General features: G+C 42.1%; 2 protein-coding genes across 8 annotated transcripts in view; one reads left to right on the forward strand and one right to left on the reverse strand.

Annotated features, from left to right (window-relative positions):
* The first annotated feature begins 5,366 nt into the window (after nucleotides 1–5,366).
* C8H1orf146 (chromosome 8 C1orf146 homolog) lies at nucleotides 5,367–15,086 on the forward strand. The gene is made up of 5 exons (XM_024105892.3): nucleotides 5,367–5,544; nucleotides 7,245–7,338; nucleotides 8,822–8,990; nucleotides 13,420–13,498; nucleotides 14,956–15,086. The coding sequence occupies exons 1-5, from the start codon at nucleotides 5,461–5,463 to the stop codon at nucleotides 15,073–15,075; spliced, it is 546 nt and encodes a 181-aa protein (XP_023961660.2). The 5' UTR covers nucleotides 5,367–5,460; the 3' UTR covers nucleotides 15,076–15,086.
* The window catches only part of GLMN (glomulin, FKBP associated protein), a 37,756-nt gene continuing 36,346 nt past the window's right edge, over nucleotides 15,061–16,470 (reverse strand). For all 7 annotated transcript variants that reach the window (XM_005298128.5, XM_008168947.4, XM_065555542.1 and 4 more), the window contains one exon: nucleotides 15,061–16,355. In XM_005298128.5, coding sequence (XP_005298185.2) covers nucleotides 16,260–16,355 — 96 coding nt within the window. In that variant the 3' untranslated portion in view covers nucleotides 15,061–16,259. The remainder of the gene's footprint in view (nucleotides 16,356–16,470) is intronic.

Genomic DNA, 16,470 nt, shown 5'->3' on the forward strand with positions numbered 1-16,470 from the left:
TGCTGCCTTCGCAAGGACCGGCAGGGCGCCCCCCGTAGCTTGCTGCCCCAGGCACGCGCTTGGAGCGCTGGTGCCTGGAGCTGCTGTTGCCTAAGTCCCAGTTTTAGGCTCCATTGCAATCCACAAAACTGCCAAGCGCTATAGGTGCCTAAATTTACTCAGCTCCTAAATGTTAAGGATAAAAATCCCCTAGCTGATTATGTTTCTGCTTCTGGGTTTGCTTTCTACTCTCACTCTAGGTGTTCAGACACCTTTCTCCCACCTGAGCCCCAGAGCAGTCCACAAACAGGGGGGAATAGGCATTCACTTTCCTATCTCATGTGTAGGACCTCTTCTGGTAGGTGGCCTTTGAGCACACCAACCACACTGGGTCCCATTCAAAATCTGAGGAGAGGAAGAAAAGGTGTTTACTGTACACATTTTAGCTCAGTGGTTAGAGCAGTCACCTGTGTGAGAGACCCAGGTTCAATTTCCCACTCTCCCTGAGCAGGGAAAAGAGAATCTGAGTGCTCTAACCACTGGGATATTCTGATGTGGGCTTCCCACAATCTCTCCTGCTGAAGTTATTGCACTCTGGATAAATAAGGAAAGAATGCTGGAGCAGGGGCACTGGAACCTGGGTCTTCCACCTCCCATGTGGATGTCCCACCAACATACATAAAGGGGAATTGACCGTGGGTTTACCACATCCCAGGTGAGTGCTCCAACCACTGGGCTAAAAGCTCCTTTTCCACCACTGTCGCAGTTTTAGGTGGAGTGAGACAGGCATCCATCTCATTCCTTTAAGAAGCTGTTTAGATGTCTAAGCCTCCTGAATCCGAGAGGGGTTCCCATTCATGGATTGCTAAGTAGAGATAGGTGCTTCCCTGCAGCTTGGACTTCTGTGCTAATCTGGGGCTTAGCCCACACCGCTGCTAGCAGCAACTTCTATTGGCTAGTTCAGGCAGCTCCCCACCTAGCTTGTTGGCTGTTGTGGATTGCATCCTAAGGCTCCTATCTCACCCCATTCATTGTAGAGCCTAATTCAGGCTTTGTGGATTGCAGTGCTGTTCTTATGATTTTTCTAGTTGCCACATTGCTCAGCATTGCAATGCCTAACCCCATGTGTGGATCTAGGTTGAAGAGGCTGTGATGTGCCTAAGCTCACAGAGCAAACCACTAGTAGAACTGGGAATAGAATAGGGATCTACTGATTTCCAAACTAGTGTCCTATCCGCCACACCTTGCTGCCTCTCATAGGGCATTGTGAGCCTACTGTGTATTGCAGCTTCAGTATAGTTTAGATCTAATTTTAGTACAGCCAGACTCTCTACCATAGTAATAAAATGTTAGAATCCCAGGGAAAAATACTTCATTATTGTGTACAAAGCCAGACCCCGGCGCCTGCTGGCTTCAAGACAGCCTAAAACTACCCAGAACAAAACCTATCATTTTCAACATTCAAAGAGAAATAAATATCAAACATTCCTAGCAATATACCACAAACAAATGACGTTAGAGCAACAAGAATGATTAAAGGTCTTGAGAACATGACCTATGAAGGAAGGCTGAAAGAATTGGGTTTGTTTAGTTTGGAAAAGAGAAGACTGAGAGGGGACATGATAGCAGTTTTCAGGTATCTAAAAGGGTGTCATAAGGAGGAGGGAAAAAACTTGTTCACCTTAGCCTCTAAGGATAGAACCAGAAACAATGGGTTTAAACTGCAGCAAGGGAGGTCTAGGTTGGACATTAGGAAAAAGTTCCTAACTGTCAGGTGGTTAAACACTGGAACAAATTGCCTAGGGAGGTTGTGGAATCTCCGTCTCTGGAGATATTTAAGAGTAGGTTAGATAAATGTCTATCAGGGATGGTCTAGACAGTATTTGGTCCTGCCATGCGGGCAGGGGACTGGACTCGATGACCTCTCGAGGTCCCTTCCAGTCCTAGAATCTATGAATCTATGAATTACAAGTAAGCAGCTAATCTTTATTCCTCTACTTCCCTGCTAACCTTTGTAGCTTGTGATCTGTTGGGGTTCCCCATCCCAAAAGGTGATGATTCATATAATGCACATCTGTGTTTAGACAAGTTTCAAAATCTGAGTTCAGGGGAAGATCTTGTTACAAATTTGGCAGATTCACTTAAAAAAAATCACTGCTCTGCACCCTAAATATAGCACCAGTACTTGAATTAAATGGTGCCTTTTATTTAAATTTATACTAACTTCAGAACAAGTGCACACAAAGTCTAAACTAGCACTATGTCAATATATAAATGACCAGCTAGATTCTCAATCTGTGTCAAAGTTCCCTTCATTATTCCATAAACACACTTAAGATATATATTTAGCAATCAAGATGGGGAAAGACATGCAGGCGCTCTCTCTCTCTCTCTATATATAGGGATAGTGTATAGTGTCCATGGGTGTGTCACAAGATATTGCCTAGCATTCTATTGGTACCATCATACCCAGCCAAAAGAGCACTGGAGCCTACCTCCATGCACAGGGGGAGGAAGTCTAATTTTTTTCTCCTTTTATATTCTACAGGGAGTAAAATATTTTAATAAAATCTTCAGTATTAAAAAATATGGACTTGACTTACTCCCTAAGGCAGACTGCAGGCTCCAGCCCCCTTCAACACTAGCTGGTGCATCTGACTGAACAGAAAGAAGCAGGCACTCCAAGATGACTGCTTATTTGCCAGGAACAGAAGAGGAGAAACGGCTAAGGTGTTGAATGCCTCTCTTTGCTGGGTTATTTCATCTGGCCTATTCAGCACAGAGCTATTTTAATTTTTTTTTAATGTGCAGTTCACCTTTCATTAAATTTGAAATTATTCTGCACCGAGTCTGAGCAGTCCATGTTGCAGTAAAAAATTTACTGGTGTCTTTACAATTATGAGTGTACATATTCATTTATTATCCAAAGGCAGGGGCTGGGCCCAATAATACTTGTTTGTAGTTCCTACTTTTATTGGCCTCTGGCTCCTCCCTCTGCAAAGCACTGATATGCATCCTATAGTCACAATGAAGGCTGTACCAGCATTCTCAGGCTGCTTCTCTCTGCAGACAAGATGCTGCCTCATGCTTTAACATTAAAGGCTCATTGAGAGAGAAAATATTTGGAACATTCCATCACAGCAGGGGTTTGTTATTTTTTTCTTTCTTTCCCCTGATCTGGAGAAAATTTAAATTATTTTTGAATTTCATCATTTTGTCCATTTTTGAGGGCTTTGTATTTTTGAGGGCTCCCCTATGTCTCTGCCTGCAATCAGCAATTCTTCATATCTCTCAAGCAGCTCATTTATTCATACCTGTATGGCCACAGGCTTTCAGACTGAGACTTGGGTTTATAGAGAAATTATTAGGGTGGCTTGCAAAGTCTCAGGATTTCCAGTGGTGTCTCACCCAGGGCTGCAGGCCCCTCAATCAGAAAACAATGTTGACAGAAGAGACATGAGTAGAGTCCAGACAGAGCGCAGAGAAACAGTTGTGGTTTTGAGCTCCACCATTTTCCCATTTCACATACAGGCAGAGATTCTCTTCCTGGTGATAAATTGCAATTATTTTATTTGCTTTTTCGAACTTCCTGAATCACAGGGAGACGTTGGGTTTGAATTGGGGCATGTCACCTGCTAGGAAAGTCTCAAGTTACTCCATGACTTGGTCCAGGGGCCAGTGGCTGTGGTACCAAAAGGAGGGAGGAGCCTTCAAACACAGGCCCAAATTCTGCTGCTGCATTTCCACTCACTTCAGTAGCAGCCATGAAGCCAGGCCTTTCAAAAGGGCAGAATTAGTTAGGTCATAACCTGAAGGGCTAGAAGGCTCAAAATTCCAGTTAATCCCTTTCTTCCTCTGCCTCCCCTTGGCAGACCTGTGCGCTGGCTCTTGCTCAAACAGTGGGCCCACAGCACTGTGGTCGTAGAGCTGCACTGACTCATCTGACGCCTCTGCACATGGAGTGCCAGCCAATCTCGAGCTGCCTTAGACACCCAAGTCCCGCCTTCCGAGTGCCTTCTGACAGGCAGTGGTGGGGGGAGAGGTGGCTAGGAGGCCTCACAGGGGTCTGTGGTCTGTGCCTTGTTGTGTTCTTTAAAATAGAAGACCTGAGGGTGGCCTCTAACTGAGAAAGGTAGAAACATCCCCAAAGGTAGCCTGATACCAGTCCTCACATGGGACCGGGTTGAGCTTACCCACAGCTTTACAAAACAGGCCTCACAACCCTCCTGTGAGGTAGAGCAACAGCCTCATCCACCTTTTGACAGGTGGGAGCTGAGGCACAGAGCAGTTCAGTAACTGGCAAAAGTATCACAGCAGATTGATGGCAGAGCTAGGCTGGAAGATTCAGGGCTTCCTGATGTGGCTGTCTAGGCCCCTCAGCCTCCTCCCAGCTGCATAAAGTTACCCCGGCTGAAGAGGGCATCATCTATTAAATGTGCCAGACCTAGACATACCTTTCAAAAATACAAATGCGAACAACAAGGAGAAGGGTGATGGGTCAGCTCAGAAGCTTAGCGAGCTGCACTGTGCTACAGGGGAGACCTGAGGTAACATCTTCAAAAGCACCTATGTGAAAATGGCCCCAAATGGCAAAACCGTCTTTTGAAAATGGGATTTCGGTTCCTAACTAATGCAGGCACTTTTGAAAAAATTATCCACTGAATCATTTAATGATGGTCTCGCTCCCTGTTGTGTCATGTGAAGGAAGCACACTTAGCCCTGCTACACTCCCTGCTGTGTAATTATTTTATAAAACATCAGGAAATCCTGAATTCTAAGCCAGGCTCTGCCAGCATTTCACTGGGACTTTTGCCAAATCAGTGAACCTCTCCATAGGTTTTGGAAGGAAACTGGATTGTTAGAAACACTGCTAACATGTTCCAAAGCAGAGTTCTCTTTAGTCTTTCTCACCTCAGCCATTTGAATGGTAAGACAGTTGTAACAAGAAAACTGTCATAGATGCAACAGATTCCTTTGGGAACAATATTTACAGTGTTTATTAACACCACACTTGGGCAGATACAGAATATTTATATGACTTGTAAGAACATTTCTCCAAAACAGTAATACACTAATATGATTTTTTTTAATAGTTCAAAGCTAAGGATTGTGAAATCTTTGGGCAGGTGGCCCGATCAGCAACTCAGCTGATCTCTCTGTGCTTCAGCTCCCAATAATCTGCTTGTAGTTCTTTCTTCCACCCATGGTCTGCCTTGTGGATTTAGAGCATAAGCTCTTTACAGCAGGAACTATCTCTTATCCTGTGTTTGTAAAATGCCCAGGCACTGTGGCCCTGATTTCAGTTGGGGTCTTTAGGCACCCTTGGTGCCTTGACCAAGCACCATTAATGAGTGTCCTTTATTACAGCTGTGTTCTCTTCAGTTGGTGGCTGACATTTCTGTTCTCTCTCTCTCTCTCTGTTGCTAGTTTTCTTTAAGCTTTTTGGAAAGTTTTACCAGAGATTTCATTGCAGAAGTATTAATGACCCCTGTGACAATGGCAGAAAGTGGTGGACAGGAAAAGGCAAGATGGATCACAACAGTTATCATGAGTTCAGCTCTCCAGGTACTGCATACTAGTTATTCATGAACTGCATAGGCACTGGCTTCGTGGATACTCTGAGGCTGGAGCACCCACTCATCGGCAGCACCCCTAATCAGCTCCTTCCCCGCCCTGCAGCGCCTCCCACCCTCTGGCAGCCATGCCAATCAGCGCCTCCCCCTGCTGCCCAGCGCCTCCCGCCTGCCATGATCAGCTCAGGAAGCGCTGGGAAGGGAGGAGGAGAAGTAGAGTGACCAGATGTCCCGATTTTATACGGACAGTCCCAATATTCAGGGCTTTTTCTGATATAGGTGCCTATTACCCCCCACACTCTGTCCTGATTTTTCATACTTGCTATCTGGTCATCAGAAGGAGGAGTGAGGGCAGGGCATGCGTGAGGGTGGGGGCACAATGAAGTGAGAAGAGGTGGGGCAGAGGGATGGGGGCAGAGTGAGGGTAAGAGGAGGCGGGGTAGGGTGGGGCTTTGGGGGAACAGGTGGAGCACCTCCCGACACATTAGAAAATTGGCGCCTCTAGTCAACTGCAGCAACTGATTCACTAATATTGAACCAACTGTCAAGTATTTCCAAGATTTTATAACAGGAAAATATTTTATGCAATGCTAAAGTATATAATAGATACAGGAAAATGTGTATTCCTTACCTGGTAAACCTGCTGCTACCATAGACCTACCTTTTTCTTCATGTTTTTTCTTATTCTGCTATTTCTCTTCATGTTTGGTACCAATTTAGTATTCCTGCCACCTGCTGTTGTGAGTTAAATGTTTTCCTAACCCATGTCTTTCTTTTTATATTGCACTGATACTACTATATGGATTTCCTTTTTTCCAGCTTATCAATGTAAGTCATTCCAGCAAGGATGTGGTCGTCTTCTAGATTCCCCCCTGAAGACTTTATCTCTTCCATTATACAGTATTAATACTTTGGATAGATTACAGTAATAAGTTAAGAGATTCAAATATGGGTGCACAATTTTTGGTTTAAAATTCAGACTCTTGAGGAGACCGAAGTCTGATTTGAGTGTGTTAAAGTAACAGTCCAGAATGTATGTGATTGTTAGAGATATTTTTTTCTAGAACACTAGAAAATTCAACTTGCAGGTTGAAAAATATGTACAAGTCCAACCCATTCTTCAGATGACATTGTTGCATGGTGTCATCATCTTGCTTTCCTAAGCAGTTTGTATTCTGCCATGAAGCTCCCATGGTAAGGATGTTGTCCAGAGCAGTCTTTTCTGATCTATCTGTCCTTCAAGTCAAATGCTGACATCCATATTGATTCATTCAAACCAGCCTACTTAATTGCAGGCAAACAAACATCTAGTGTGTACATTTCTACTGTCTGCAAATCTTCCTTCTGTGCATTACTTTTTAAAAACAAAGATTTGACTGTAAAATGTTTGTGAAGTTTCCTTGTGTATTATGCAAAATGAATGTAGACAGGCTGGAAGAGGTAAAAAAAAATTAGAAGATTGTCACCCCATTATTTCATACCTAAATCATTGTTGCAGCTATGCAAATATTTCATATTCGCATCAATTATGCAAAAGTTCAATTAAAATGTTTAAAATCATTACTGCTACTGGAGTAAAAATATTTTCTAAACTAAGGTACTCAAGACCTTTTAACAGTCAGACTCTGTTTTAAGAGTCCAGTTGATACGATTGCAAGCATGTTTTAAAATACATTTTTTACATTTATTTAGAGTCATGAAGTTTCAGAATCTCTACAGAGTCAACACCACAGAGTTCGATATTCAGATTCGGTGGAAAATGGATCCATGATTTTTTCTCTTTCTGGTACAGTAAATTGAATTGCAGTACATATTTCTTAACGAACTCACCAGAAATTCTAATGGGGTATAGGAGCAGACCCTCTTGCAGTAGCACAGAGTAGACCTAAGAACCTGTACAAAAGCTGCATTGCAGAAATGTCAGAGTTTGGAATGGTGGATGTGAAAGCGACAAAGTATTTTCTTTTTCAAGAGGCCAACATTAGAAAAGAGTGGAAGTGAGGAGAGGAGGAGCTGTGAATAGAAATCAGATACTAGTTATTGCATTGAAGTGCAGTTGTACTCTGAAAAGTGACTATATAAAATGTCATCTTACTTGACAGAACAGCTCCGTATGTGTACCTAATGACTTTTGTGATTTAAAAAAAAAATCTGCTGTTATTTAATCTTATTAGCTTTACTGAAGCCATTCATCTTAGAGTGACTGAGTTGGATTCTATTCCTTCTGTGCATTAATTAAGCTGTTTACTGAATCCCAGTCACACCTGCGTGAATCTAGCTGAGACAATATCACTTCACAAATATCACTAAAGCATAATTCAGCCAGCAGAACCTTTACTACTGGTGACAATGTGTGAAAAGAAAACCAGCTTGACCTTAATCTTCTAAGTCAAATTTGCTGAGCTGGCAGTTACAAAAAAAAATTTGTCTCTGTAAAATGAGCCGATTTGACCAGGAAATCACTGAGGCAACAAACATGAAACCCCATATTACTATTTCTACAGTTGCTTTTCAGAACAGAACAGCACTTTAAACCACTAAAGTGACATTTAGGCAAAATAGTTCGGCTTATTCTGAATCTGAACCCTTTCTTTGCCATCAACATTGCATGAGGCATGAATAAGATTCCACCACACCCGTCTAACCTGAGCTGCTCTTTCCATGTCCTGCATGTTGCTAAGTCTCAGAAGTTTCCCTGTCTGAGGACTGTTTGACAAAGGGATTCTTTCAGTTGGCCCCTTTTGCGTGTTCCTTCAGGTGCCCAATGGCACATCTGCCATTGCAGATGCTCTGTCTTTGTTCTTAAGCTGTTCCCCACATATTTCTAGCTTCTTTTCTGCATAACTTTAGAGATAAAGGTTTGTTGAAGTTAGACACATCTTGGCAATTGTTATAAATTCATCCCATTAAATACCTAGAATTTGTGGATTTCAAGATTTCCCATCCATATGTTAATATGGAAATAACATTTAAGTTGAAAACTTGTAGTTTGGTCTTAAATTGTAGATTTTCGATGACCAAATCTTAAACTGGTGACTGCAGCTGCTGCTGTTCAATTTGTGACATTATTTCCTTCTGGCCATCCCCATTGGCTTGCACATTACTGCCAAGGTATGTGAATTGACTCACATTTTATATTCCTTTGCCTTCTAAAGTAATGCTTGAGTTGGGAGTTCTGCTTATTGATGACTTAGTAGTTAGAAGACTAAACCTCATTACTAGCTTGAAGTAACAAACTGAGCTTACATTGTAATCAATTTATTCTCTAGGCATTGCATTTCTATTGGCAGACACACAAGACTTATTTAAGACAGGAGGAGAACTGTTTTTAGGCAGAACTGAGAAGTTCATAAACATTCATCGGAATAGTTTTTTGCTCTTGTCAGCTGCCTTGCATGGACCAAAAGAATGGGATTTAATGTTCAGGATTCAGAAAAGGTATGTCTTTAATTGGACCAGTATTTTTATTACTAAAGAATAATGAGATGTAATATTAATGAATATTTACACAAAGGTCCTATATACAGATTTTCAAAGGTCCTGCCAAGCTGGACACTTGCCAGACTGCTGTGAGGTGATCCAACGGCTGAATCTTCAGGTGTTTTAAGCCTCCAGAGTCTCAACAGAGCCAAGGCATTGTCTCTGTCTTGGGGTTCCTAGGCACATGCTCAGGATTCAGACCCTCTGTCTAGTATCCCCCTCTTGAGAGCTGCAACCTCACAGCTCATTACCCAGGCCTTAGAAACAGTGCTAAGCAGGAGCAGATTTACCATGAAACAAGCCGGGTGGTGGCCCCCAAAATGCAGGACAAATCTCATCTGACAACCTCCCCCTGAGTCCCGGCCAGTGGTGCAGCAGGGCTCAGGCAAGCAGGCTGCCTGCATGCCGGGGCCGGTGGCCCACGCTGCTCCCCGAAGCGGCTGGCTGCTGGCACGTCTCTGCGCACCCCTGCTGGGGGGGTAGGCAGTGCCGTGTGCTGCCCCTGCCAGCACACAGAAACCCACTGCTACCCTCCCCCCAAAAGGGGCACACAGAGATGTGCCAGCAGCAGGGCTAAGGCGGCTCCCTGCTGCTCTGCCTCCTGCCCTCTACACCGCGCTGCTCCCGGAAGCAGCGGCCCTATGGCCCCGGGGGGGGGGGGGGGGGGGGGGGGGCAGGGGGGGAGGGCGGGTGTGTGTGTGTGTGTGTGTGTGTGTGCTGCCCCTGCCCCAAGCGCCGACTCCACAGCTCCCATTGCTCAGGAACTGCAGCCAATAGGAGCTGCAGGAGCGGCGCCTGAGGGCAGCAGTGCACGGAGAGCCCCTGCTCCCGCCCCACACCAATGACCGCTGCCAAAGGAGTGTGCTTTGGGAGCCGCGCCGCCCCCCTCCAACACCCTAGCCCCCCGCCCCATCCCAGAGCTCGTACCCAAACTTTCTCCCAGAGTCTGATCCCTCAACCCTCCCACACCCAAAGCCCCAGCCCAGAGCCCACACCCAAACTCCCTCCCAAAGCCTGACCCCTGCACCCCAACCAAGGTACCTCATTTTATTTTCATTTACTTCCCATTACTTATAAGATAGGAGGAGGATGAAGGGGAAAAAAAATGAAAAACAGGGGGAGGGGGAAATAAGAGAATGTTCTTTTTCTTGGCTGGGTTCCAAGGGGGCCCCCGAAAATGAAGCTGCGCACAGGGACCCACTAACTCTAAATCTGCCATTGGTGCTAAGCCCTTAAACTTCCACCCAGAATTTAAATTCACCCCATCCCAGAACTTTAGCTGTGTGGGTCTCCTGGGCCTACAGTGTAACACATAGAACACACAGATACTTTGCACAGGATTCTAACACCATTGCTTTTTATCTAATCACACAAAAAATACTCACCTCTATTCAAAAATAATAAACTGTATAATGCATTTCCCTGTCTGTCTCCTCACCACTCCAGAGCACTCTTTGGGCTGGGGTCGGAGTTGTCAGGGGCATCCAGAATCCTTCTGCAATGCGTGGCTTGCATTCTGAAATATAGACCCTTCTCTCACCTAGGCTAATCCATCCCCTTCCTCTTGCCTGCGTGTCTTCACCCACTATGGTTTTTAAAGGCTGCCCTCAACACTTTAGCTTCTTCATCCTGTATTTTGGAATTTCCCACTCTCCAAATGCCAGACACACACACACCCAACCCCCCTTCCTTCCCCCCAAAAAAGTGAGGGAAGTTGGAGAACTAGTTTCTCCTAGTATGCAGTAACTCCTTTGTTCTTCCCAGGTAAGACCTATTCAGATGCTGATAGTCCTTAACAATCTGCTCTTATTCTTGGTCTGGATACACAGACCTAGAGGCATTCCATGATACAGCAATTTTACATAGTAACAACTTCATAATATCAACCAGAATTCATAAGTGCTACAGACAGATTTCTAAACTGGTCACACAGGTGAATTTGACTTTGCTCATCTAGTGGAAAATTAGCCAGAGGCTAATGTTTGTAACATTGGCTTGTCTTATTAATAGAGAATGTGCAAAACAATGCTATCAGAATTATTTTGACATATCACAGTCAACTTGACAGCATGGGACACTCTTGAAAGCATGACAAGTAACACTTTCTTCAATCACTTTAGTGATTCTTTTTTCTAGGTTTGTAATACTGACTGGAAAATTTTGCTATTTTTCTTTAATTTCTAAAAACCCACAACTTTCCCCTGTAACAAGTCTTGTCTGCATGAAGAAATATTTAACAAATGTTTGTTCACCAGTTTTTAAAACTTCTTACCTGTAGTCACAAGGAGGGTCACAGGAGCCATAAGTATCTGAACAGCTGGCTACTTATTTGGATTAAACCTTTGATTATTCTAAAGCATTCTCATCCCATGTCACCCTAATTCTTCACATTTAGGCCATGTCTACACTACCACTTTCGTTGGCTAAACTTATGTCACTCGGGGGTGGGAAAAAACACCCTCCTGAGCAACATAAGTTTCACCAGCATAAGTGGTAGTGTGCATAGCGCTATGTTGGTGGGACAGCCTCTTCTGCTGACATAGCTGCTGCTGCTTGTTGTGGGTGGTCTAATTATGTCAACAGGAGAGCTCTCTCCCGTCGGCATAGAGAGGTTACACAAGAGATCTTACAGCAGCACGGTTGCATCGGTGGGTACAGCTGTGCCGCTGTAAGGTCTCTAGTGCAGACATAGTCCCTAAAGTATTTTAGCACTATTCTGGAAAGCAAAATCTGTGCAAATGTTTCTAGAAGTTTAGGTTTCTAAACCTTCTTGCCTCCATTTCACTGCTAAGTTCCAGCTTGAGTAACTAAAACCTATTATAGACCCTGTTGTAAAGATGTCATTGGATGTACTACTTATCAAAAGTGGTGGATTGAGAGGGGGGAAATAGTAAAGTCCCATTTATCCCCAGAATAGATATTGCAGACAGAAGCAGTGCAAATTTCCCTGCCCCTTCATAAACTTTTGTGTGTTTAAAGTGAAATTTTTATCAGGATTATCCTCTTGTTTTGTGTATAACTGACAGGTAGCACGATCTGTCTGGATAGTGCGGTAACAAGGTATGGGAGTTTAGATTTAGACCTATTCCTTTTGCTCAGTGTTTTCGGACACCTGACTGTAATCTACCACCATCCTCAACAAATCTACGTGGCTACTGGCATTTTGAGAGTTAAAGCTAATTCTGCAAATGACATGGCAAAGCAGTGCTTACAGTCTCAATCCTTCCTGCGCACATAAATGCTGAAGATGCTTGGACTCAAGCAAAGTGGAACAGGGCTTGGGACTCTGTCACTAAGCATTCCAGAGAAAGAAGGGGCTTCTCTCCTGTAACACCCCATAAAAATACAGGAAGAGGAGGTGCTGTGGAGGGTGGAGAGGGGGGCACAGGGGTGTAAGAATAGTGTCAACCCTCCATTTGCCTTAAAAAAACAAAAAAAAACAAAAAAAAAAACCACACACAACACACAACAAAATAATCCCAAAAACACTCTGCATGCACTGGTAGGTAGTATAGGAAATAAGACTGGAACATTTCTTACTGATAATTTGCTTTCTGGTAGCAATGTCTCCCACAATTCTGGACATCTGGGCTGCTCTCCTCTCTGCAGCTCACAGAGGCAGATCAGTGTTTTGGCGCCACATGGTCTGGACACACATCCTGTGCTTCTGCTTGCTGCCAGATAAATTATTCCCAAACTGTAAAACTTGTATATCATCATTAACAAATGTTCCAGAGATAATGAAGTACTTATGTACATTAGACCAAGGACAACAGTCATATGGTAACAAGACCCCTACCAGGATGGGTAGAATTGTGGGAGATGCTGCTAGCAGGAAGGGCATTATTGGTAAGAAATTTTCTGTTCTGCAGCACAGCATCTCCTACAGTTCTGGATGTCTGGGAAACAGTGAGATGTTTATTATGAAATAAAAGTTTGGTAGGAAAGAAGTGCAGAGGAGCAAACAGGGAGATGCTGCAGTGAAAGCTCAGGGACAGTTAAACCCCCCAGAGGTTAACTGACCCAGGGAGAAAGAGGAATGCTGACAAGGGAGAACACTGCTCCCCACTGCCCAAAAAACTGGGTAGAAAAGTTAAAATAGAAGTTGTAAGGGCAGGAGGCAAAGAAACTGCCACTGTCTGCTGCTGTGGAGGCAGAGAATCTGGCAGCAAGCAGGAGCAGAAGGGATATGGCCAGACCATGTGGTGCCAAAACACTGCCTCCATGAGATGCACAGAGAGGACAGCAGCCCAGACGTCCAGAATTGTGGGAAATGCTTGGATGGAGAAATATTATTTGGATAATGTGAGAAGGGTTTTTCAGCCTTAAGCTGTCATGTACTGTAAATATATATTTTAAATATAACCATGGTTATTCTGATGTGCAGATTCCTGGGCAGTAATTTACGAGTAATTCCAGTTCATAACACTGCTGAAACTGTTAAACTCATGCTAACTATAGCCAAGGTAAGTCTTGTGGTATAGATTAACAAATATTACCCATGAAAGGTTTTTTTTAAATACATTAATAAAAACAGTGAATTATATAAAAAAAATGTGTCCTTAACTGAGTGTTACATTGATCAGAGTCCCGACAATAACTACTGTTCTAAGAACGCAAGCCGAAGTCTGATGTTGTAGTTCAAATGTTTGTTTCAAACTATTATCAACAATAGCTTTAAAAGGTCTTATTAGCATGTATAAAGATGAATGACAGACCTCTAGGGCCTAATTCTGCTCTCACTTGCCACTGTAAATCAGGAGTGACTCCATTCATTTATTAGTGTAAAACTAGCATGAAATCAAAATCAGGCTGTAAATATTGAAGGTCTTCTTAAAGTAAATTATTAACCTGAAGACTATAGCAGCTTGTGGACTTCAATCAATAATAGATTTACTTGTATAAATCTATTCTATAGACTAGCAACTACAACAGAGCCGTTTGTGTTCTTTATATCTGTGCAACTGCCACACATCCTACATGTGTAAGTAAACAAGAATTTTCTTTGAAAAGATTAATACATATGCAGAAGTTATTTAATGATTTTTCTACAGAAATGCTGAGTCAACGTTAATTATACTAGTATGAACAGCACTCCAATAATGTACCAAAAATAAAAGGAATAGCACAAACCAGATATTAGTTCGCATTTTATCCTTTTCCTAAGTGGTCACCGTATAAAAAATTAGCATTTACCAAGTTACAATATTCTGGCATAAGATACTGCAATTATTTTCTATTCTAGAGTCTATAAAACAACTGTGGCATCTCATGTACTACAGTGTGACAACTATTAAACGTTGACATCTTAATAGTAACCACTGTACGTCAGACCTCTAGCTTTTTGTGAAATCTGTTCCGCATCATATCCTAATTCAGTGTTAAATAAAATTAGGCGTACTGCTATAAATTTCCTGCACTTGATCTGAACTAATGTCCCAATGACTTCAATAGGAGTTCCATGTAAAGGATGTTAGCATGAGGCCCAGATCTATTCAAGACTCCCCAATCTGGGGAACCCCAGCTGGAGTACAACATGCATAATGACTGCTGTTTCACTCCTCCCTGTCCCCAGTGCAGGAGGGGTAGCCAGGGAGCAACAATATTTAGCCAATCCTTGGCAGCTGTGGCAGCTGTAACAACCTCTTGTGGGATGTTATTAGAATATGAACAAAGCAGTCCCACAGCTGCTTTAAGTTGTGATTTAGGATCAGCCTGGCACCCCAATGCAGCTTACCCTGTTACCTTTGTTTCTCTCTCACCCCCCGATATCCAGTTTAGAGAATCTGGTCTCAGTCTCTTCGTAATTTCCAGTTGTACTATATTAAGAGTAAATGATTCAGTATTTCTTTACCCAAACTATCTAATTCTCTTTTAATCAAAATATTTGTAAGTAGTGTCACATTTCTTTTTTCCTTTTAAGATCACCTGCAAACCACACATAGACAACATTCGCTACAGAATGCTAATGGCAAAAGCCCAGATCATAGACCAGAGTCCAGTTTGGAAAATGCTTCACAAGATCCAGTTGGATTGTAACTAACTTAGTACCAATTAGATTTATTCAAAACTTCTGGAGTTACATTTCTAAACAAAATACAAATGCTTTTCTTGTCTGTTAAAAAAAAAAATACAGCAACTGTACAAAAAATGGTCAGTTTAAAAATATTTGTGTATATAATTAATGCATTAAATGAAAATTTACATAACATTTATTGTGATATTCAATGCTATATAGTGTGAGTTATACCAAATTTGCTAACTTAGAGAAAAGTTACGGGATTTTTTTTTAAACCCTATATATGTTTTGTTTTTACAATTTGGGCAATTTAAATAAAACCATCATTAAAAAGCAAGTGCCTTACCTTCAGTTTGATTGCAAAGTGATCTGTGATTTTCCAAAATATTTAAACACCTCTTTGGGAGATTCTTCATAGTTAGGGAGGATAAGAATAATCAAAATGATCCTAGAGTAGATTCCCCCAAGTCCATATATTTTAGACCATATTATGCATTAACAACTTATGCACTGAATTGCATTCTCGTTTCTCTTTACAAAATATATGCTTACTGTCTTTATGTATATTACCTTTCACTGGGGAAAGTTCTAAACTTATCTTGTTTTGTCCTGGAGGTGTTTTTTGAAGCATGGCTTCCCCTTGTCCTCAAATCCCTATGCTCAGATCTCCAGTATGGATAGTCCTGATTTACAGTCAGTCTCTATTAATCTAGAAGTATGGTTGGCAATATTAATTGCAGTAATAATACCTAGTATTTACACATCTGTGGAGCTCAAAACTTTCCAAACATTATTATTGGGGTCTAGGTAATGCAAACATAAGGCTATTTCTACACACCAAAAACATCCTCTCATCTCCAAAGGTTAATAAAATATAATTATCTTATGCCAAGCAGATGCAATTTCCAAACTCTAGCAAAACTGCAGCTAACTCAATGAGAGGGTAGCTTGGGATATTTTGTTGAAATTAGTACATTGTCTATCTCCATTAATCAGATTCTACAGTAAAGACATGTAATAAGACATGTAAAGAACAGCAGTTGCAAGTATTCTAGCAGCCTTTTATAAATAATTCTTCAACAGACTTGTTTAAAGCTTGATAATGTCTCTTTCAAGTAAAGTCATAATGACCAACGTCTTAATGTACTGCAAGTGTTAAAAACCCACTAGGATTTAGGACACCAAGTGCTTCATTTGACCACCAATATTTATGTTATGGTTTTTATTTTCACTTCGATGAGTTCTTCTACTCGGGCCAGAACACTTTCTATTAAATCAAATGTGAAAAGAGCTGAATGTAGAACCTGAAATGTCAAGAAAAATTCATGTTATTTATATTAGCACAATGACATTTTTTTTTTCCAGTCAGCTCTAAATGTACACTTGCCTTCAGGTAAAAAAAAAACAAAAACCAAAACA

Source organism: Chrysemys picta, chromosome 8, assembly GCF_011386835.1.
Source record: "Chrysemys picta bellii isolate R12L10 chromosome 8, ASM1138683v2, whole genome shotgun sequence".
In the NCBI taxonomy this organism is placed as follows: Eukaryota; Metazoa; Chordata; order Testudines; family Emydidae; genus Chrysemys; species Chrysemys picta.